The 22,467-nt window shown below is 39.0% G+C and overlaps 1 protein-coding gene across 1 annotated transcript in view; it reads right to left on the bottom strand.

The window, feature by feature from the left end:
- Nucleotides 1-17,139, bottom strand: part of TXNDC5 (thioredoxin domain containing 5) — a 28,773-nt gene extending 11,634 nt beyond the window's left edge. Inside the window, exons 1-5 of the mRNA XM_070940713.1 lie at nucleotides 16,895-17,139; nucleotides 6,316-6,465; nucleotides 4,828-4,933; nucleotides 3,413-3,509; nucleotides 99-214 (exon numbers count right to left, since the gene is read on the bottom strand). Coding sequence (XP_070796814.1) covers nucleotides 99-214; nucleotides 3,413-3,509; nucleotides 4,828-4,933; nucleotides 6,316-6,465; nucleotides 16,895-17,112 — 687 coding nt within the window. The 5' untranslated portion in view covers nucleotides 17,113-17,139. The remainder of the gene's footprint in view (nucleotides 1-98; nucleotides 215-3,412; nucleotides 3,510-4,827; nucleotides 4,934-6,315; nucleotides 6,466-16,894) is intronic.
- Between the last annotated feature and the right edge of the window lie 5,328 nt (nucleotides 17,140-22,467).

Genomic DNA, 22,467 nt, shown 5'->3' with positions numbered 1-22,467 from the left:
TATGAAGCAAACAGTGTTCTTTTTTTGGTCAGTGCTACTCCCAAAATAATTCATTTTCAATTTAAGAAGATTGAACTGCCTTGCCAATCCCAACTTACCTTTCCAATCTTGACAGACTTTGATCGTTCAAGGGACATAGACAACTGTTCCCAAGTAGGTGCCAATGCCTTGCAGTGGCCACACCAAGGGGCATAGAATTTGATGAAGTGATTGCCTTTAAAAGAAAAGAAGGGCTGCAGTACTCACACAAAACTGTTTATTCATTCATTTAGTTATTACGTATCTCTCTTTATGCAGTACTGCTTCAAGAAGAGGCAAGTCTTTGGCTTATACCATATTTAGATTTCCATTCCCAAAGAATCACACTTTGATTTCCTGCATTACAGACTAATCTTCTCGTTTTATACTTAATACTCTTAATGATTTACTCTGGATTTCTCCATCCTAATAATTCAGTAAAAGCAGAGTATTTGTTTGAAAGTCACCTTTCCAGATCTGCAACTTGTAACAGAGTTCCCCAACCTTTCTGGCTTTGTGACCCAGCCAGAAGGAAGGGGCAGAGGGGATGCTTCTGCATGAGCGGCAGGCAAGCACACATGCAGCTCCATTTGCACGAGTAGCGGGCACATGCACCTGCCACTTGTGCAAATGGAGTGTGCTACAATCACTAGCAGCTCATGCAAGTGGGAACGCTCGCCACATTTCTGTAACCGGGTTCTGAATGGCTCAAGTCCCGGTAGTGGCCGTAGCCCAGGGACCCCTGCCTTACAATGATATATATCTTTTCAAAGTTCTCAGTCAAGTTTCCTCAAATAGCAGAAATTAACATTTGCTGATATAGCTTAATTACAAAACTTTTCACTAAACTTCCAATTACCGTACATTCAGTGGTGAAATCCAAATTTTTTTACTACCGGTTCTGTGGGCATGGCTTGGTGGCTGTGGTGTGGCTTGGTGGGCGTAGCAGGGGAAGGATACTGCAAAATCTCCATTCCTACCCCATTCCCTTCCCACTCCTGGGGGAAGGATATTGCAAAATCCCCATTCCCTCCCCACTCCTGGGGGAAGGATATTGCAAAATCTCCATTCCCATCCCACTCTGGGGTCAGCCAGAGGTGGTATTTGCCGATTCTCCAAACTACTCAAAATTTCCGCTACCAGTTTTCCGAACTGCTCAAAATTTCTGCTACTGGTTCTCCAGAACCTGCTGGATTTCACCCATGTACAGGGCAGTGTACATTCCTCTTTAAATCTTATAGATCTGCTTGGGTGGATGACAACAGAATTGCTGGTGAATTCTCAGTGGAGAAAGATACTGGAAATAAAATCTTTTCCAACCATGTTGCAACTAATAACTCATTGGGTGCCACAGGTTTGATAAAGTAGAAAAGCCCTTCAGAACACCATTCGGAACTGAACTGCCATTCACACCAGAGAATAGCCAGCCGTTGCTCCCACTCCAGCCTTAAGATGAGAAATGAGTAGGATTAATCACCACTACGGGTTTAAACTAGACCACAGGTCAACACAACTCATAGAATGTAACATTGTTTAATGTTCCAATAATGGAGCAACTGCTACAATTAGACTATTAATCAGATTGTGGAAGGCCTGCATCACATTGCTGTCTGACCCAATTTTTTTTTTCATTATGGGATACTATATTAAAATTAAAAGTTCTTTTAAAAGGAAACATTAAAAAAAATGTTCAGTACCAATGATCACTATATAAATTTGATAAATGAGGGTCTTTGGTACTGTCTGAGTTTGGCTGTTTTCTTGCAGACATTTCATTACCCAAACTAGGTAACAGCTAGTAAAGAATTTGCTTTCAATTCTAGTGGCTTGTCCTGTCAATGTTGGTGGGAGTGGCCTTGGAGGTTCTTTGGTTGGGCTCTTTACTGTTGGCTTGTTTAGCAGTTCCTTTATCAGGGTATTGTTTACTTCTTGAGTGTTGGTCTGGTGTTAATCTTGGTATTAATCTATGCTCATCTGGATGTTAATTGCTGGCAGCGAGATGTTTAGGTCTTTTGTTCCCTTTTTGGCTTGTTAACTGATTCTTTTGCACAATATGTACATGTTGTTTATATTTATGTGTCTATTGATAGCCAATTTATCAGACTGCCAGGTTTCCAGGAATTCTTTAGCGTTTTCGGACTTGGCTTGGTCCAGGATGGTCACATTCCCAGTTGAAAAGTATGGTTACGTCTGTCCATATGTTGTGAAATTAAAGACTTTTCATCATGTCTACTGACTGCTAGTTGATGTTCGTGGATATGTTCTGTTAATTTTCTGCCTATTTGTCCCACATAGTGGCAATTGCAGTCTTTACACTATATGGTGTAGATGAATCTTGTTTTATCTTCTGGGGCTGCTGGGTCTTTTGGTTTACTTAGGATGTTTTGGAGGGCTTTAGTTGGTTTGTGTGCTATGCTGATTCCTTGTGGTTTTAACAGTCTATTGGTGGTTTATGAGATGTTTTTGATATATGGCATTGTTATCCTTTTTATAGCTTATGTTGCTTGTGCTAAATTGGATTGAGTGGTCAGGCACATTTTGATGAAGTTGCCATTTTGTTGTATAGATGGAAGATGTTGTATAGCTGATCTATTTCCCTTTTCTACTGTTTAGGGTTACTGTAGTGTGCTTGTGGTCATCTAAATAGAGTTCCTACATAGCTTCTCTTGTGGGAGGTTGGGTTATTGCTTTGGTAGTGGAGCATTACATTGATTGGTGTGGGTGATTTTTAGGTACATTTGTGTTTTTAGTTTGCTATCGTAGTCTCTGCTGATCAGGATATCCAGGATATCCTGATCGGCGGGTAGTGAGGTAGTGAGTTGTTTTCGTCTTCCCTGGTGAATTGGATTCCTTTGAAGATGCTGATGGTGGTGTGGATGTTTTCTTAAGTTGTCATTTTTTATTATGGTGAAGGTGTCAACTAAATATCTGACCCATATTTGTGTTGTATTTGTGGGATTGCTATTGAACCTAGATGTTGCATTACAATCTCTGCTAGGAGTCTTGAAAGTGGTGATCTTATCAACCATATACTTTCAATTTGAAGGATAAACTTGTCAACAAATTAAAGGTACACCTATGGGATCAACATCAGACCAACAATCAAGAAGTAAACAATACCACAATCAAGGAACCGTCAAAAAAAGCTAACAGTAAACGACCCAACCAAAGAATCTCCAAGGCCACTCCCACCAACACTGATAGGGCAATCCACTAAAATATAAATTGAGAGGAAACTCCATTCCTTACTAGCACTCATGATGTTACCTGGTTTGGATAATGAAATGTCTGCAAGAAAACAACCAAGCTCAGACAGCACCAAGGACCCCTCATTTCAACCCTAAGCCACAAATATTATCCTTAATTTGATTGATAAATAAATAAATAAAATTACCTTCTGCTACATGTTGCTTGAAATTAGCTGCCGAGAGCTCATAAAGACCTTGCTTTGTATCAGGTGCTTTCGATGGCTTCAGTTTAGGTTCTTCCTCCTTATATTTAGCAACAAGAAAAAGAACATAGAAATCAGCATGCTTAAATTTAAAAAAGAGAAAGAGTTACAGGTAGTCCTAAGTTTACGATAGGTTGTTTTAACAACTATTCAAAGTTACAAAGAACTTTTTAAAAAATGTACTTACAACCCATCCTTGAAATACCGGACCTTACAACTGCTGCTTCCTGCCCCCAGTCACATGATCACATTTTGGGCACTTGGCAATCAACTCAGATTTACAACTGGATGCCAATGCCATGCTCCCATGATCGTGGTTTGCAACTTTTTTGTCAGTTTGGCCATTTGGAGTAATGAATTTACTTAAGAATCATGTGATCCACTTTACAACCATTGTAAGAACGGTTGTAAAATCACATCCAATCACACCATGCCTTGACTTACGACCGCAATTCCAAGTTCTGTTGTGGTTGTAGGTCAAGGTCTCCCTGTAGTTATATTACTATGTACATAATAAAATTATAACAACTATCCAAGTTAACAATAAAATTACAATTTGTGTCTATTTGTGTGGGGATGTCTAGTTTGTTTGAGTGTATGTGAGTGAGAGGGGGGAAATAAATAAAGGGAGATGAAAGAAGAGAGAAGAAAAAGAAAAGAGGGAGAGAGAGAGAATATTTATTTATTTATTTATTTTTATTTATTAATTTAATTTGTATACCGCCCTTCTCCCAGAGGAGACTCAGGGCGGTGAACAGCCAAAATTAAAAAAACATACAAATACAAAAGTTAAGATAATTAAAAAAGAATTATCTCCCTAACAAAAGAATATCTCCCTAACAAAAAGACAAAACTTTGGCATGATTATAAATGAAGACATCCTCTTTCCCTAAGCATTTTTTTCACAAATGGATGTCCTGGGACCACATCACCCAGAATTCCCTGTCCAACTTAGACAAGCATAGCTATAGGGAATGAGGTTGTGGAAATCCCTAAGTTAAAATCCAGAAACCACCATATTTCAAGAAAGATGAAGAAAGTCTCCTCTGGGAAGCAGTTTCTTCATGCATACATAAAAATAATTTGTCTTTGGTCCAATAAAGAAAACAATGGGTCACATTTTATTTATGTCAATTCCTAAGTGCCCTCCTCCCATTGTCATGAAGACAACAAATCCTGTGTTCAAGTTCCCCTGAATTTTAGCCAAAGCAATTTCTCTTTCAATATTCTTCTCACATCTCCATAAAGATAAGGCTCATAAAATTTTGTTCCAGAAATATAAACACTATTCTGCTGGCATCTTTTAACAGTTCAACTATATATTGTCTCTTGAATAAGGACTGTTTCTGATTACTTACATCAAATCCCTCTTTTAATTTCTTCAACATCCAGTTCTCTAGTGACTCAAGTTCTCTAGGTCCCTGATATTTTGCATCTTCCTGGTGTCGTCTAAGTAATTTTAGACTGCAAATTTCAGAAAACAATAAGCAAAATAGGTTAATAGTCATTTAAACTTGAAACATTTTTAAAATAATCATCATGTCATATCAAATTCCAGACAACATTCCTCACAATGGTTTATTAATATTAATTCTAACATTTCCGTTAATTTCAATAGCATAGCCTTAGACTTTCCAAATTTAAACTGCCATTGTTCTGCAGACTTTCAAAAGTTCTTTTAAAGCAAAGACAAAAGCCAAGTTAACTCCCATGAACACACTCTCAATAAACTTTATTTGTCCCTAAAACAAAATATATATTCTTCGGTTCCAAACAAAGCTATTAAATGAACCAGTTATTCAGATTTCTAGTTTACAGGGGAAATGATGGTTGCCTATGATTTTATTAAAGTATCCATATTCCCTTTTTTTCTGAGACTTTGCATCATCCATTATGCATTTCCCCTTTTAGTGTTTGTATCTTTCTTAGAAAATATTAAAAAATGGGAACAGAATGCCTGAAAAAATATGGCAGAGATAAACCAGATCTGCTCTGGTATTTATTTGGCTTGCAATGTAGCCAAACTGGAAGTTAAGCTGTTAACTCTCTAGGTGAAAAACACACTACTGCTACAATTAGGAAATTATATACCATCACTCTTATATTAGCAATTATAAAAATAATAATTTTAAAAAACAGGCCTCAAGAACTAAGTGTGATGTGCTGCTACATGTCAAATCCTTCTACCTGTGGTTTGCTAATAAAATAGTGGATAATTTACTACAAATGCAAAATGGAGAACATGATGTCACCAAATGCAGCTTGGCCAGGATGAATTCATAAAACTTCTACAAAAGAGAGCGGAATATTTCTGCTGACTCTATTCTATAGCCCATGCTAAGAACCTTAGAGCTTTGGAATTACACCCTAAACTTCCTGGCTCTCCACTGTTTTGATCTTGCTTTAGTAACAAACAGTTTCTTAATGTAAGAAAATGGTTAACACTTTTTTTGTCCTAGTCTATTAGAGCAATTCATCTACTTTCTGCTTGTTATAAAACTGTTGTGGTATATTTGCACAGCTGTGCCTACCAGGTAGAAACACATTTGTTTACAATACGCTGCAAAGGGTCAGTAATGAAAATATTGGATGCACATCTTGTATCACCATACTGCTTTTACTACCATGAGCGAAATAATTAAAGCAACAGATATTAAGACCCTTTTGTATGTACTCTGGTTTTACAGTTGCATAAGCTATTGCTACTTACATGCTATATTCAAGGAAGGGGAAGGAATTAATACAAATATAGAATGTCATGTGTTTACAAAACAAACATTCAGAAGCTCTCTTAAATCCATAAGAGTTGAGGGAAAACCCATAAAGTATTATTTTTTTACACATACGTTGGGTATCCTCTGACGCCATGTTCAGAACACAATGGTGTATCTGTAGTGCAGTCCACTTTTACAACATAGACCTGTGGATTATCCATGTTGTTGTACTTGTTTGCAAGTTTGTTCCAAGTTCGCTGGAAACTCTGGCAATGCCCACACCTGCAAGTTTTAAAAAAATATTCTGGTGAAAAAGTTGTTAACAATTCTGAATCTACTATTCTATTTTATTGAGATTAGTGACATGAGGAATTCTACATACAGTATATCTAAGTTATATTTTCTCTCCCATACATTGGATTTTATATAAGATATAGAAAGTAGATCTTTGTCCAAGTTCATTTTCAGTCTGCTTTCTGAAACTATTATTATTATTATTATTATTATTATTATTATTATTATTATTATTATTATTATGTTCCTTCAAACTTTGGCAGAATTTTTTAATATGAGGAAAATAAAGATTACAGTTTTTCTTTTATTTCTAATATTACATTAGTTGATAAACTAGATGTGACAAATCAGTTCATTAGAATAAAAGCAACATCATTTCTTTTATATCTACTACTGGGATAAATACAATATAAATTTGTGCTGTACTGCCAATTAATTTAATGTCTATACTTTAAAAACTCACTGCTGCCATCAAAAAAACAAACAAAAGAATTTGACACCTGTTCTTTGACTGACATTATCTTCAGCTCTTTTCCTATCAGCACAGTAACTAAGGAGGAGGGTACTATATTCAGCCTCTCATTTATTCCAGGATCATTTGGTTTTAAACAGTTAGCATTTCACTTAACAATAATGTTGTCTGAATGGATAGAATATGACAAATTGTTTCCCTTTATTCAAAGACCTTAGTAAAAGTCCTCCATCCTTAATTAGAAATTATGTGTTTTGTTTGTCCTAGGGAGCTATTGGCATCTTCTGTTGTTTAGGCATCAGTTATTTGATTTCTTTCCTTCTTTTTACTTTGCCCTTTGCTTTCCCAGAGCCGGTATTTCTCAAGCAAGGATGGCTGGGGAATTCTGGACATTGAAGTTGACCCATCTTATACTCACCAAGGTTGAGAAATTACAGCCTGCAACAAAACTCTTAACATTTTGAGTTATCAGGCAATATCAGTTAATACTTTAAGTTATATTAGAGCAGCAAACCATTTCATCTCAAGGTATAGAGTATTTGTTATGAATTGAAAGCTCCGTTAGAATGGAGCAGACAGCAAGATTCTGAGTCAATTCCAAATTGCCTCTCCAATAGAAAATCATAGAAATAATTTTAATTTTTTTTTTCTCCGTAGCCCCCAGTTTGATCTATCTCATTTCTGAGCTCAATCAATCTTTATTTTGCTGGCTTCTCCCCTCACATCAAATTTGGTTCCGTTGTATTTAATTTTCAGGCAGTTATTGTTTTGACCGACAATAACTGTCCCAGCCTCCTTTACATAGGGCAAGATCTTTCTGAACCCAGAAAATGTTTAAAAGAGTGATTTGAATATATGACAGATAAGAAAGAATCAGCAGTTCTTTTTCCACTTACAAAAACCTACATATTAACTGCCTAAAATCTATGATTTTGGGCACTAGTAATAACTATTCTGATTCAACATGGCATTCCTGTTAAACCAGTGAAAATTTAGGAATGGTTCTGAAATTCTGCAAATCTGACATAACTTTAAGAAATACTCAACTGCAGATCTTATTAAAAACCACAGGTCCATCCCCATTCTTTGAAGTTCCTAGAACCTCATATTTTTATTGAATAGCTAAATATAATAAATAGTATGTTATCGCAAACCTGTTGTGCTCTTTATAAAATACATAAAACAGGCTTGCCCTTTTTATTTTGATCTATGCCTTTCATAGTGAACTACCGTATTTTCCGGCGTATAAGACGACTTTTTAACACATGAAAATCTTCTCAAAAGTCGGGGGTCGTCTTATACGCCGGGTGTCGTTCTCCTGTAACCAGGCTCCTGTAACCAAAAGACTCTGACGAGCCTTAAATGGCTCTGGCGATCGAAGCTCTGACGATCCCAGCTTTGCTTGCTAATCAGGCAACTCAGCTGGGATGCCAGAGCCATGTTAAAGGAAAAAACTTTTTTCTTTTTACGTGGCTCTGCAAGCTCTGACGATCCCAGCTGAGTTGCCTGCCGATCAGGCAACGCAGCTGGGATCGCCAGAGCCATCGATCCAAGCTCTGACGATCCCAGCTGCGTTGCCTGCTAATCAGGCAACTCAGCTGGGATCGCCAGAGCCCAGAGCCCTGTAAAAGGAAAAGTTTTCCCCCTCCAGCTTGCTTAGCAGCCTTGCTTCGCTTGCCTGAATCCATTCCATCAGCAAGCCACTCCCTGCCTGCAATCATGCAGGCAGGAGTTGTGGACTTCAACTCCCAGAATTCCTCAGCCAGCAAAACAAAGCTGGCTGAGGAATTCTGGGAGTTGAAGTCTACAAGTCTTAAAGTTGCCAAGGTTGGAGATCCCTGTTCTATTGGGTAAGTTTTTTTCCCCTTTGGGAGCTTTAAAAAAAATAGTCAATTGGGGTTTTTTTAGTTCTTCTTTTTTAGACCTAGCCATTTAAAGTTTAGGAAGTTTTAAATTTAGCTTTCATATAAAAATAAAAATAAAATAAAATAAAGTAATATTTGTGCAGCTTTCTGAGATTTAGTGTGTTTCTGTAGTGTTTCACTCTAACTACACAAACACACAAAATCTCACAAAGCTGTATGTGGAATTTTGTGTGTGTAAAGTGTGAAAGTTGGTTTTTTGGGCTTTTTGTGGCTGTGTGAGGTTCCTGCTTGTTGCAGGGGCCATTTTGAGTCTAGCACAGCTGCTTTTACATTGTGGGTGAGCCTGTTGTGTTGTGTGTGTGTAAAGTGTGAAAGTTGTTTTTTTGGGCTTTTTGTGGCTGTGTGAGGTTCCTGCTTGTTGCAGGGGCCATTTTGGGTCTAGCACAGCTGCTTTTACATTGTGGGTGAGCCAGTTGTGTTGTGTTGTGTTGTGTGTGTGTAAAGTGTGAAAGTAGTTTTTTGGGGGGCTTTTTGTGGCTGTGTGAGGTTCCTGCTTGTTTCAGGGGCCATTTTGGGTCTAGCACAGCTGTTTTTACATTGTGGGTGAGCCAGTTGATGTTTTTTAATTTTTATTTGGTGTGCATTGGAAGAGGGGCAGTCTTATATGGCGAGTATAGCCCAAACCCTATATTTTAACAGGAAAAGTCAGGGGTCGTCTTATACGCCCAGTCGTCTTATACGCCGGAAAATACGGTAACATAAAGAAATAAATCTTCTTTATTAAAGTCATGGGTGGGAGAACGGCAACATGGAGATGAAAATGAGAAAAAAGACTTCATGAGATTTAATTATTCTGGAACAGAACTGAAGAATGATAGCAATAATGAAGACAGAAAAGCCTACAAAACCAAACTCCTGGGTATTTTGGTTGATAAACATAATTCAATAATCATTTGAAAGTAAATACAGTCATCAGAATCTTTGCTATTAATTTTTTAAAATACAATAATTTAAAATTAACAGTTTAAGAAATGAAGTAGTAGCTATGGTTACAATGAAAACTATGAAATTCAGTCTCTAGAACTTTATCATAGCAAGTCTCATTGAATTTAGTGGGATGTGCTCTGGTACAACTCTATTGAAGAATATAGTATTAGTATTACATAGAATTACAAAACTGGAAAGATTCACTTAGATCACCAAGTCCAATTCTCTGCTCCATGAATGGATCCAAGATAAAGCATCTGTAACTGATAGCTACAGTATCTAGCTTGTAACAGGAACCTACCTACCTTGGGAAATTGATTCCACTGTCAAACTGCCTTTAGTGTTAGAAAATGTTCCGTGAAGCACAAGAGGAACTGGCTTTCTTGGAACTTTAGATCCATAATTATATTTCTAATAATTCCATAATTCTATTGCCCTTTGGAACAACAAAAAATTAAAGACAATTCTTATCTTTAAAATAAGCATTCCCACTTCCCAGGACTTAATTTTTAATCCTCTGATCACTCTTGCTGCCCTTCTTTGAACCGCTTGTAGTTTTTCTGAATCCTTCTTAAAATGTGCCCAGAACCGGACACAATATTCAGGGCAGAATCTAATGAATGCAGAATAGCAGAATTATTACTTTCTATGATTTGGCAACAATATTTTTGTGGAAAATATTGAATCTGCATTTATTTATTATTTTGGTTACATCATGCTATTGACTCATACTCAGTTCAAAATCAATTGAAAACTCTTTTCCACAAGTAATATTGCCAAGATAAATATCTGTCTCAAACCTGAATATTTACTTATTGTTTCCTAAGAGAATTCTCTATCTCTCCTAAATTTATTTTCTTTACCTATCTCTAAGGAATATTTTGCAGGGATATGGCCACATAAGACATCAGAAGTCTAGCTCAATTGAAGACCTCATCTTATCCTCCTCAATGACTCCAGATTGTTGTGAACTTTCATTTTTCTCTTCATTGGAACTTTCTGTAATTATGCTTATAGCATTTCCTTTTTCTCCTTTTTTAAAAAAGAAACACTGGCCAATGTTGAGCTTCTTTTCTACGAATGCTTATAATATAAGAATTCTACTTATCAATAATTGAAGTTTATTAAAATCTACTTTCTTAAAAGTCTAGGATGAATGCTTGAGTATATTCAGGTTTAGGTGAAATCAGGAATTCTAGCATGACTTATTTTCTCCTCAAATGTTTTATACGTCATTAGCCAAGAGTTCTTTACTGATTACAATCAAGATACAAAAAACAAAAACGCTGTTCTTGTGCCTTCTTCACAAGCATAAAAGAGAAAGTTGTCCACAGAAGAGATCAGAATTCACTGAAGTGTTTGCAAACATTATTTTCAAAAAGAAGCTGAGAAGATTAAATCCTCTTATTACTAAAGTGTCACATTTGTTTAAAAAGTTTTAATAGCAACCAAGTTATGGAATCAAACCAAAACTTCACGTTTAATACAAAATGGTTGTCATTTCACATAGGAAAAGTGAAATTTAGCAGAACAAGGTCTAATGCAGGGGTGAAATCCAGCAGGTCCTGGAGAACAGGTAGCGGAAATTTTGAGCAGTTTGGAGAACCGGCAGCAGAAATTTTGAATAGTTCAGAGAACAGGCAAATACCACCTCTGGCTGGCCCCAGAGTGGGGTGCGAATGGAGATTTTGCATTATCCTTCCCCCAGGAGTGGGGAGGGAATGGGGATTTTGCAGTATCCTTCCCCTGGAATGGGATGGGAATGGAGATTTTGCAGTATCATTCCCCTGCCACGCCCACCAAGCCATGCCCACCAAGCCACACTATGCCCACCAAGCCACACCCACAGAACCGGTAGTAAAAAAATTTAAATTTCACCACTACCAACTAGGTAATATCATCAGTACAAGCCAAACAATTCAGTCTGTTCTATTTTCAAATTTGCAACTGACTCCTTCAATATTTTGCAAGTCCCAGGAAATCATCAAGAAAATATCCTTTTAGAGTAGACTCTATTTTTCCCCCATTTAGGGAAATATTTCAGTTGACAAACTGATATATTTCAACATAGTTGGTTTCCCCCCTTATTTTAGGGTGGCCTGACTCACTTCCAAACTAATAAATACTGTGCTATTCAAATAGTATTATTTATATACTATTGACTCTTTCCTTCCCAAGTTTCTTTTGTTCACCTCAAAGCAATTTTGGATAGGGCAGAGCTCACATTATGGTTACCCATAATATCCCCAAAGCCCCATTCACAAATATTTACCATGTGCCTTAACAAACTGCATCTCCATGTCACCTCCTATTTCCCCAGCAGCCCTTGGAAATAAAAACAAGCAAATGAGCAGTGTGCTTTGAGTCACGTCTGTTGACTCCACCTACAAACAGGCACAGCTGAAAAATATGGTTGATTCTGTCCATGGTTCACGTAGTCTGTTGTCTGAGCCATGGAGTCTGGTTTGTTTCCCTTGGAAGAAGTCAGAAAAACCAGCCAAGGTCAAACTGATGAACTTAGGACTGGCTGGACACATTATTTAGTAAGATTTTCCATCTGTTTTTCCATCTTTAAATTAACTTTGAAGAGGAAACATAGAGAATATCATATAAAATCCATTTAAACTACCGTATTTTTCGGAGTATAAGATGCCTAAAAGGGGGTGAAAATGTAGGTGTGTCTTATACACCGAATATAGCCCCGCCCACCCACTGGCCCCCACCCTTTGGCCTCTGCCTCCCAGCAGTTACCTCCTTGCAAGCAAAGAGCAAGAAGAAACAGCTCCTTTCAGCTTCAGCACAGCCTAATTAGCACAAGTTGATTGGATCTACCTCCCCACTCTCAGTTGATTTGCTCTCAGCTGTTTTGCGCAGGGCTCTGCTGCTTGCTGCAGCAGAGGTAAATTGCTGGAGCAGATTTTTTTTTCCTTGTGCTAATCAAGCTATGCTGAAAACGAAAATGAAAGTAAAGCAGGCTGTTTGCTGTAAACAGGCAAAATTGTTCAGAGGCAAAGGCAGAGGGAGATTTCTTTTTCTTCTTTTCCTCACCAAAAAAGGTAGGTGCATCTTATATTCCGGTGCGTCTTATACTCTGGTGTGTCCTATACTCTGAAAAATATGGTAATAAAAGAATTCAGAACTTGTAAACAATGATCATTAAAAAAAATCAATTATGGCTACTAGAAATTGGATCCTAGAAAACCTGTTACCTAGATAACATTTAAATTATGATCATAATTCTGTTTGTACTGTATTGTCATTCTTGCTGAGACAAATATAAGAAAAGTTATGAACACATTAGTTGAGGGTCCTTGGTGCTAAGCTTGCTTGTTTTCTTGCCAACTTTTCATTACCCTAACTAGGTAACACCATCAGTGCTAGTAAGGAGTGCTGTTTGCTGTCAGATTGTATTCTGGTGTCTAACCCTAACCCTAACCCTAACCCTGTCTGTGTGGGTGGGGTGTTCTTAGAGATTCTTTGGTTGGGCTGTTTATTGATAGCCCTTTGGCAGTTTCTTGATTGGGGTGTTGTTTACTTGATTGTTGGTCTGAAGTTAACCTTGGAGTTAATCCATGATGACCTGGGTGCTGATTACTGGTGGAGAGGTACTGGAGTCCTTTTGTTCTCTTTTGGGTTGGTTGATTGTCTCTCTTGCATAGTCTATAGATGTTGTTAATGTCTATGTGTCTATTGATGGCTTGTCAGAATGCCAGGCTTCTAGAAATTCCCTGCCATTTTTATACTTGGCCTGGTCTAAGATTGTCACATTTCTCCAACTGAAACTACAGTTAAATCTGTCTATGTTGTGAAATTAAAAAAAAATCATCATGTCTTCTGCCAGTTGGTGTTCATGGATACGTTCTGCCACTCTTCTGCCTATTTGTCCTACATAGTGGTTGCTGCAGTTCTTACATTGTAAGTTGTAGATGACTCCTGTTTTTCCTTCTGGGATTGGTGGGTCTTTTGGTTTACTTAGCATGTTTTGAAGGGCTTTAGTTGGCTTTAGTTGGTACATAATTAGTTGTCCTTTATTGGTACATAATTAGTTGTCTGTCCTTATTGGAAAAGTTACAGCTGTCTTCAGAGAAACTAGAGTGCAACTAACTGTTGCATGGAGATACAATAGTTAATGGCTTCTCAAATAACTAAAAATCCATTTTGGTTATATCCTTGTAAGTAATTCTGCATATTGATCTAGAAATGAAGTTCTACTGAACACCAACTCAAATTTAAGGCAGGGAAATGGGGCAGAAAGCCCTATAGCAGTGATGGCTAACCTTTTTGCCATCATGTGCCAGGAAGGGGGGAGTGGGGGAGGTTCGTGTGCGCACGTGCCCACATCCATAATTCTATGCGCCCTGCCCTGCGCATGCGCGCGCAACCCACTCCTGGCACGCGATGGCCCGATAGGCCCATTTTTCTTTGTCACCTGGCTCCAGATCCTCTCTATGCATCTGGGGAGGGCCAAAACAGCCTTCCCCACCCCCTCCAGGCCCTCCGGAGGCAGGAAACAGCCTGTTTCCCTACTTCTGGTGGGCCCAAAAGGCCTGAAAATCAGGTAGCCGGCGCGCACATGCATGCCGGAGCTGAGCTGGCATGCCCACTGATATGGCTACACGTGCCACCTGTGGCACCCGTGCCATAGGTTTGCCATCATGGCCCTATAGTCAAATGTACTGAAACTTACACATTACTCTTGAAAACAGGAGTAATGTAGATTTTGGGGGCCAGGGTGAAAGAGATTAAGTTTTCAGGGAATTACATCCATTGAAAAGTTATCTGCAGCAATGAGCATTATCCCCTCTTCAAAGTAATGGAAAAGAATATTAAGGGTAGTTCTTGTAAAGCAATCATTCAGCAATTATTCCAAGTTACGATGACAGAGAACAAGGGAGATTATGACCATTCCTTGTAATTGTGGCCATTGCAGCATCTTGGTGGTCATCTAATTGCGATCCAGATACTTGGCAACCATCCTGCAATTACGACAAGTCTCAATATCCCATAGTCACTCGATCATCATTTGTGATGTTCACTGCCAGCTTCCATCATGCAGTCAATGGGAAAGCTGGCAAGTGGTCACAAATGGCAATCACATGACCATGAGATGCTGCAACTATATGAGATATACCTGATCATGGCAACTTGGACTACCACCTCTCTCTTATAAATCGGCACAATCATGTGAAGTTGTGCTTTATGACTGGGTCACTTAGCAACAGAGCTGGCGGTTTCAATTACCATAATTAAGTAAGAGCCTGCTAGATAAACGAACGCTTAATCATTTCAGTATTCTGTTCTCAAAATGGCCAAACAAGCATCTACAAATATGGTTATGGTTCCCAGAAACTGTACCATCAGGCATTTCATACTCAGGATAACACACAGTAATCATGATTAGTAGATTTTGGTCTAATCCGCTTTAAGAGGTTTGTGGCGATCATTGTATTTTATGGCAAGATGCCATAAAACATTTTGTGCAAAAGAACTCGTTTTTGTATATTTTATTTCTACAAAAATTATACTCAATATTGTAGTCTTTTTTTCATAGAAGAGCTATGACCGATCACTTTGTCCAGTGTTCCTTGCATTTTTGTAGCTCTGTATCACTTTCTGAGTGTGAGCAGGACTGTATAAGATTCTGCCAGTTTTACTTTGGAGAACTTTCCAAATAATGTTCCTCGATTTAAATCTGCTATTTCACAACAGTCACATCCTGAGTCAAAGCTTTCATCATGCCACTCAGCACCATCAACCTCCAGTGAAACATATTCACACTGGTTTATGAAGCCTTACTTGTTTAGGCCTAAACTCCAGGATTACCTGCTCCCATATAGTCTATCTCACACTTAGGCAGGACTTTTGTGGTCTTGCCAAGGATGTTTAACATCAATCTATAGTTAAATCCAAATTATTGAGTTGAAATAAGTCCCATCTTTATTACTGTCTAAGATGGAACTCAACATTCATGATTTCAGCTCTATGAATGCTATCATTTTAACTTTGGTATGAGAGACCTTGAGTTCTAGACCAGCCTTACACAATAAAACCAGCTGGGTGACCTTGGCCAATCATTTTCTATCAGCCTTAGAAATATGACCATGGCAAAAACCTTGTCAAGAAAACTGCAGGACCTAATCCAGGCAGTCGCCAGGAGTCAAAACTGACTTAAAGGAGTGTGCTTACATGTAGTGCCTGCACTGGTGGGTTTTTTTTTTTTTGTTGTTCCATGAATATCAATCTGCAGTGCTAGACACTTAACTTCATTAGTTCAACATCTAATTTTGGAACTGATGCTGCTATTTTAAAAGTAGCCTTTGTGATCCCTGCTTCACCTGTTAAAAAGTTGCTGAGCTTTCTATGCCATCTGCATAAGGTGTGGGTTGACAGCGCTTGCTTCAGTTCTGCAGGAGCTAATATCGTATGCGTTCAAGGAAGGGATGAGCTAAATGCAGTCATAACTGCCATCTGACCTTCAGAAACTGCTTCTAGGATGGGTTTCCTTTGTTGTATCCTTCCTTTCTCCTGGCTCTACCCCACGGGTACAGCAAATCCATAAGCTTGCAAACAAGGCAAGGTCAGAAAAGATGGCTTCTGTGATTACAAACATCACAGGGCGCCCCCCCCTCCCTCTCCGCCTTTTAAATGTTTAGGTACCCAACAGGGACACTTTGTGCAAGTTTCTCCACTTTTCATCCATTCATGCCAGCAACCCGGAAGAAGTCCGCTTTACACCTTTTGGGGGAAAGACAGTAACTTTAGCTCACTAGCTTGTGCCAAGGAGAGATTAAAGGATTTGCTTGCGTGGAAGTGAACTATCCAAATCTCAGCAAATCCCAGCCTCTTTCTGGCACGGTCTGCGGCTGTGGGAAGCGGGGGAGTGGGCGGGCACGGGATTTGGGGGAAAGCTTAATCGAGGCGGGGCGCGGAGGGAAAAGAGAGCCCCCCCACTCCCGCCCCGGATTTTCCCGGGGGCTCCTTTCCCAACCCGCCCTCATCGGCTCTCCCTCCGGCTGCCACAATAGGGAGAGCCGGGATAGAAGCGCAGCGCGGCGCGCCCTTCCTCCCTGTCCAGGCCGCCGCCGCCGCTCACCACGGGGCGAAGAACATGACGAAGTGCGGTGCGCTCTGGACGCCATGGCGCAGCATCTCGGCGTTGTAGTGGTGCCGCGAGTGGGGGTCCGTCTCGTCGTCGTCCTCCTCCGTCTCCTCCGGCCACATGGAAGCCCCGCGCATGACGAGGCAGCCGAGCAGCAGAAGTAGGCAGGCGGCGGGGGGAGAGGAGGCGCCGGGACGGAGAGCCGAAGCCATGACAGCGTGCTTACAAAGGCAGGAGTGAGAAAGACACCGGCCCGGGCAACGTCGACCAGTCTTCCGCCCGCCCCGTCCTCCCTCCAGCACCAGCACCAGCCTCCGCCCTCAGCCCGCCTCGACGGAGAGTCAAAGGGCGGTCAGGGGAGGGGCTGGAAGGAAAGGGCCGGCGACGACGAGGCGCGTCTTATCTTCCTCTTTCCCCGCGGATCGGCCGTGGCCAAAGAGGGCTCGGATGACAAAGCGCCTCGTTGCTATGTTTTCAAGAACCGGGGGCTCTGGAGTTCAGGTCGGATAGGAAGTTACGCATAAAGTGGCCCTGGGCAAGCCTCCCCAAATACGCGGTGACGAGTCGCAGTCTCCACCTGGGGTTTAACTTCACACGGACACCCCGGTTTCTTTCTGATGAGAGCCACTGCTTTAATTCATTGCCAAGAAGTCGGTGGGCACTCTTCCCCACTGTGAGCGAAGCGGTGCCAGTCTAATTCCATTACCTGTAGCTTTGTATTAAGGAGTTTCTGCCACGAGAAAGAGAACATAGTATTTATTTGCGTGGGGCTGTCCCAGAAAGATAAGAATGGAGATAACAAACCCACTAGGCGGATTTTTTAAAAAAAAAATTTTGCAAATCACTTACAAGAATGCAAAGAACTTACAGGAATGAATTTATGTATTAGTATCCCCAACAGAGCAGAGGAATCCATTTTTCCAGCTCCTCCTGGAAATCCTAACAGGGTTGTAGAAATCACAGAGACAATTTTAAAAATCCCACTTATCCATAAAATTCATTGGGTGAACGTGGGCCATTGGTTCCACTCTTCAAAAACCTATAGCAAAAGAGTTTGGAGGATCAAATGGGGAGAGAATTATCATCTTGCCTGCCTGGAGTTCTTGAGATATGTATATTATAAATAAATTAACAAATCCGTGGAGCCTGAGTGGAAGATTGCATGCTAACCTAAACTTAAATCCCATTCAAGATAATCATATTCAGTTTTGAGTACATTTACATAGGATTGTGCTACCTATACTGAAGTTTCATTAATTGCTTTTGAGTAAATTATTAATGCAATGGTTAATTGCTCTGAATAGAACCCCTCATTAAAATTTATAAACCTAAAGTTGTCAACCAGGTATCATTAGGAAAGTCAGGGGAGTAGCACTTTTTTCCTGCTGCCCAGCATTTAATTATGTTGTTTAAAACATGCTGACTATGACTGAAGAGATGGTATACATTCACATTGATTGTGATATAATTGAGCTAAATCTCCTGTTTTTACAGTAGTGCTGTAGATATTTTTGCCAGACCTCACTTTGACTTGTATGTGTTGAACAGCGTATGATTGAGCAATACATGACTAGTGCAACTTGTGGACATGCCCATACAGTTTTCTAGACAACAGTAACAGAAGTAATTTACCATTCTTTTATTCTAAGTTTGATTTTGGAGTTCCTTTTCTTAGATGGGCTTCACTCTTGCTTGCAAAGCCCTATTTGCTCTCAACAGAGCTGTAGATTACTCTTAGAAGGTCCTTCATTCAGCTTTACCATAAAGATTGGCCTGCTTGACAGCAGTTCAGATTTCTATTGAGGGATTACAGTATTAAAATTTCTGAACCCTCCCACCACATTAAGGTAGCAAGAATACTTAACAATAAAGATTACAATACATAAAGCGTTGATCTTTACAGTATGATATATGAATCATACTGGATGGATATTTTTTTCAATGGATATTGAAAAAAAGGGAAAAAACATATTTGGTTTATGAACTGTGATGGTTACTTCATAGTACCAGAGATCGCAGTTGAATTAAACAGTTGTGGACCAGATAAAGATTTATTGCTCCCTTGAAACAATAGCAGCAGGCAAAACCTCACATAATTTGGACATGGATTATGAAATGTTCAACTAGATAAATAATTTTGCTTGGCAAAGCTGAGTGATGAGATCCAAGAGATTATTGAACTTTTCTTGGAGGAGCTGCAGATTATTGATGGAAACAGCAAGATGTTTAGAGTTTGTTCATGTAGCTGAGCTCATTTTTATAGCAGCAAACAAAATATAATGCACGAAAACCATACCTGATGACCTGTGTGAATTTATCAATTCATTTTTACAACTATCTACATTGATGCTCAGCCTTACATCTGAATGGCAGCAAATCCCAAATTAATTAACCCAAGTTAATTATGCATTGCATAAATTATTATTTATGTCCTTACACTTAATTTCAGCGAGATTTTAAAAATGTAAATATGTCTGTGAGAAAGAAAATGTCTGTCTGTTCACATTGTTCACATAATTTATGAATTGAAATCCTTGCTTTTACTTTTACTCCTTTTACTTTTGATTTAAGTTCAAAATCCCCAGTTATTACGGCCTTTCCTTCTTGGGTAGCTCTTCCTAGTTTCTTAATCATTGTATTTGCTCTTTTCCAGTTGTAGAAGATTGTTTCTCAGGTGGAGTGTTGATCAAATGTATAAGGAGCCACTTGGGAGTAAAACCATCTGCAGATTTCAAGAGAGACTTTTCATAATTATTTCTCTCGGGATGGGGGTGCCTTAAGTCCATATTAATATGGGGGTTAAAAGCAACCAAACATGTCATGCTTGAACGAGAACGCTGCCTAGAAACCTTTGAAGCATATGACTAAAAAAGTGATACCCCTGAGTTCGGATCTGTTGCCACTAAAAAACAGCCTAATCTTTTCACCACACTTAAAAAAATATTAGTTAAATAAAACTCAAGTGAATTTTATTAAGCTATTCTTTGGATTTTAGTTGAATGGTGCAAGAGGCTTAAAAAACCCCCCACAAAGATCTTGCATAGTTGATTTTATGCAAAAGAATATAAATTTGGGAAATATAAGCTGAAGAATCAGTTCACATCAGATTTAATAGTTGCCAAAAAGGGATTTTGTGTTGCTTTGTCCCACTTCTTAGAGCTGAAGAGGACATACAACAATCTTATTTACCCTGTATTAAACTTCATTTTGAAGCATCTAGACCACACTTGGTCCAGATTAGTATCCTCCATATGTGAGATTACATCCCCAAGATCTTTTGTAATGGCTATACAACTATAGTTGAGAAATCTTAGAATTGAAGATCATATATACTAAAGTGCCAGGGTTAGGGAAAATTGCACTAGAGAAAACCTGTAACCAAATAGATTCTAAATTATTGGTAGAAAATGAAATACATCAGGCCTCCCCCCTCCCCCCCAACTCTGTTAGATCATAAAATGGCACTAATGCTAGGAGGCCTACATTTATTTTATTATTTATTTATTTATAAAATTATATAGGCCGCCCATCTTATCTCAAGATAACTGATTTGGGATTTTATTAAATCTCAGGTCTCTTCTGCTATTGAGCTATTTGTATATATAGTGACTAATTTGTTCACAGTGTATTTCTATCCAAATCATGTTTCCCTTCTGGTTTTATGCAATCATTGGTCAGTTTTTCATAAGCCCCTGCAAATTTAAGCTGAATTCCTTTGGTCCAATTCTCCAGTGAGGAAGAGTATTGGCTGTGGGAGATGATAGTGTCATTGGGGCAGTGGTGAAATCCAAATTTTTTTACTACTGGTTCTGTGGGCATGGCTTGGTGGGCGTGGCTTGGTGGGCATAGCAGGGGAAGGATACTGCAAAATTTCCATTCCCACCCCACTCTGCGGCCAGCCAGAGGTTGTATTTGCCGGTTCTCCGAACTACTCAAAATTTCCACTACCAGTTCTTCGAACTCCTCAAAATTTCCACTACTGGTTCTCCAGAACCTGTCAGAACCTGCTCGATTTCATCCCTCATTGGGGCCTCTAAAACAATATACATCCATCATTGTTACCATTACACAAACTATGAACGTTGAGAACTGCTTTCTGAATTTTCAGGCTCTTTAAAAAACACTATATCTTTTTCCTTATCTGTTGTATCTTTTTAGACTGATGCTTCGGAATATCTTTTTTTTAATTATTCTATAAAACACTGGAAAAATGGGAGCTAGAAAATTGAGTGCATGAGTATTCCTTAACTTACGACCATAATTCCTTAACATACGGTCAGAATTTCCACTGCTAAGCAAGGCTGTTAAGTGAATTGAGCCTGATTTTATAACCTTTTTGCTATGTTAGTGAATCCCCCTTTTTGCTTGTTTTCGTGGCTGTCCCTGGTATACTAAGGTTTTTCCCCCAAAACCAAATTTCAAATGTTAATACAGTGGTAATATTTATTTCCCTACAGTATTTATGTCCTACCCTTTCTCTGACGACGCAAAAGGATATATAAAGAATTGTCATCTAATTATCTCCTTGCTGTAACAATCCTGTACAATAGATTAGGCTGAGAGTGAGTGACCTAAAATCACCCAGTGAACTCTACAATTGAATCGGTATTTGTACTGAGGTCTTAAGCAATATATATACTGGCTCTTAGACTTAGGAACCATATGTACCACAAATGCTTTCAGGAAGATCCAGAACATTTCCTGGCATTTTGTTCCTGACAAACAGTGGATGATAGGGGTGGGAGCACTTAGAGATCCTGTTGTGTGTTTGCCACAGATAGAAGATATATTGAAAGAGTCTAATGAGTTACATCATAAGGCTTGGCCTATTTACTTTCCAATAAGTATTACTTTCAGGTAGGTAAACAAAGTATTGTAGATAAAAAATATATTGCCCTGCACCTGCAGCTTTTACAATGCTACTTTCTGTAATAGGCTGTCAGGTACCTAGCTGCTTAACAGCTCTTAAATGTTGTATTGGTAACCAAATTCATCATTTCCTTCCATTGGTTTTTGGAAGGAATCAGTTTTAGATTTTTGTTCTGTTGGTTTCATAGCTTTAAACTTTGAGGTGAAGGAAGATCACATCCTACTACACATTTTTAGAGTAATTAAAAGTGACATTGGATTGCTTTCAGAATTTAAGAAGAGATGGTCCTTCAAAGTTAAATTTGCATTACGTATTCAGCCAGGATTCAAGGAATTCAGATTTAGTGCATTCGGCAAGACCTTTCCATGACTTCGTTCTCATATCTGAGCTAGGAATTTGGCTTCTAATAAGCCATATTAATTAAGACCAGGGGGTGCATAAACTAGAAAATATGTTTCTTCTTGAATATGGATGACACCTGCTGAACTATTTTGAATTCACTGTGGTTTGGCAGAAACAAAACCTGAAACATTTTGGTTTCCAGGATTTGACTCAAAGAAACACCTCCTCTGTACCCTGCTGCCAAGAAAACCTTTCAGCTTTTTGTTCTTTCTCCCTGCTCCCCCCTCTTAACCAGAACAAAGTATTTTGGCCTGTGTGTAGAAGTGAGCTTTGTTTTGTTCTGCATCAGGATTAA

This window comes from Pituophis catenifer, unplaced genomic scaffold (assembly GCF_029215685.1).
Source record: "Pituophis catenifer annectens isolate HBS135680 unplaced genomic scaffold, rPitCat1.0.hap2 SCAF_3, whole genome shotgun sequence".
Classification (NCBI taxonomy): domain Eukaryota; kingdom Metazoa; phylum Chordata; class Lepidosauria; order Squamata; family Colubridae; genus Pituophis; species Pituophis catenifer.
Note: the sequence above shows the minus strand (reverse complement) of the source record. Positions and strands in the feature narration are given on the sequence as shown.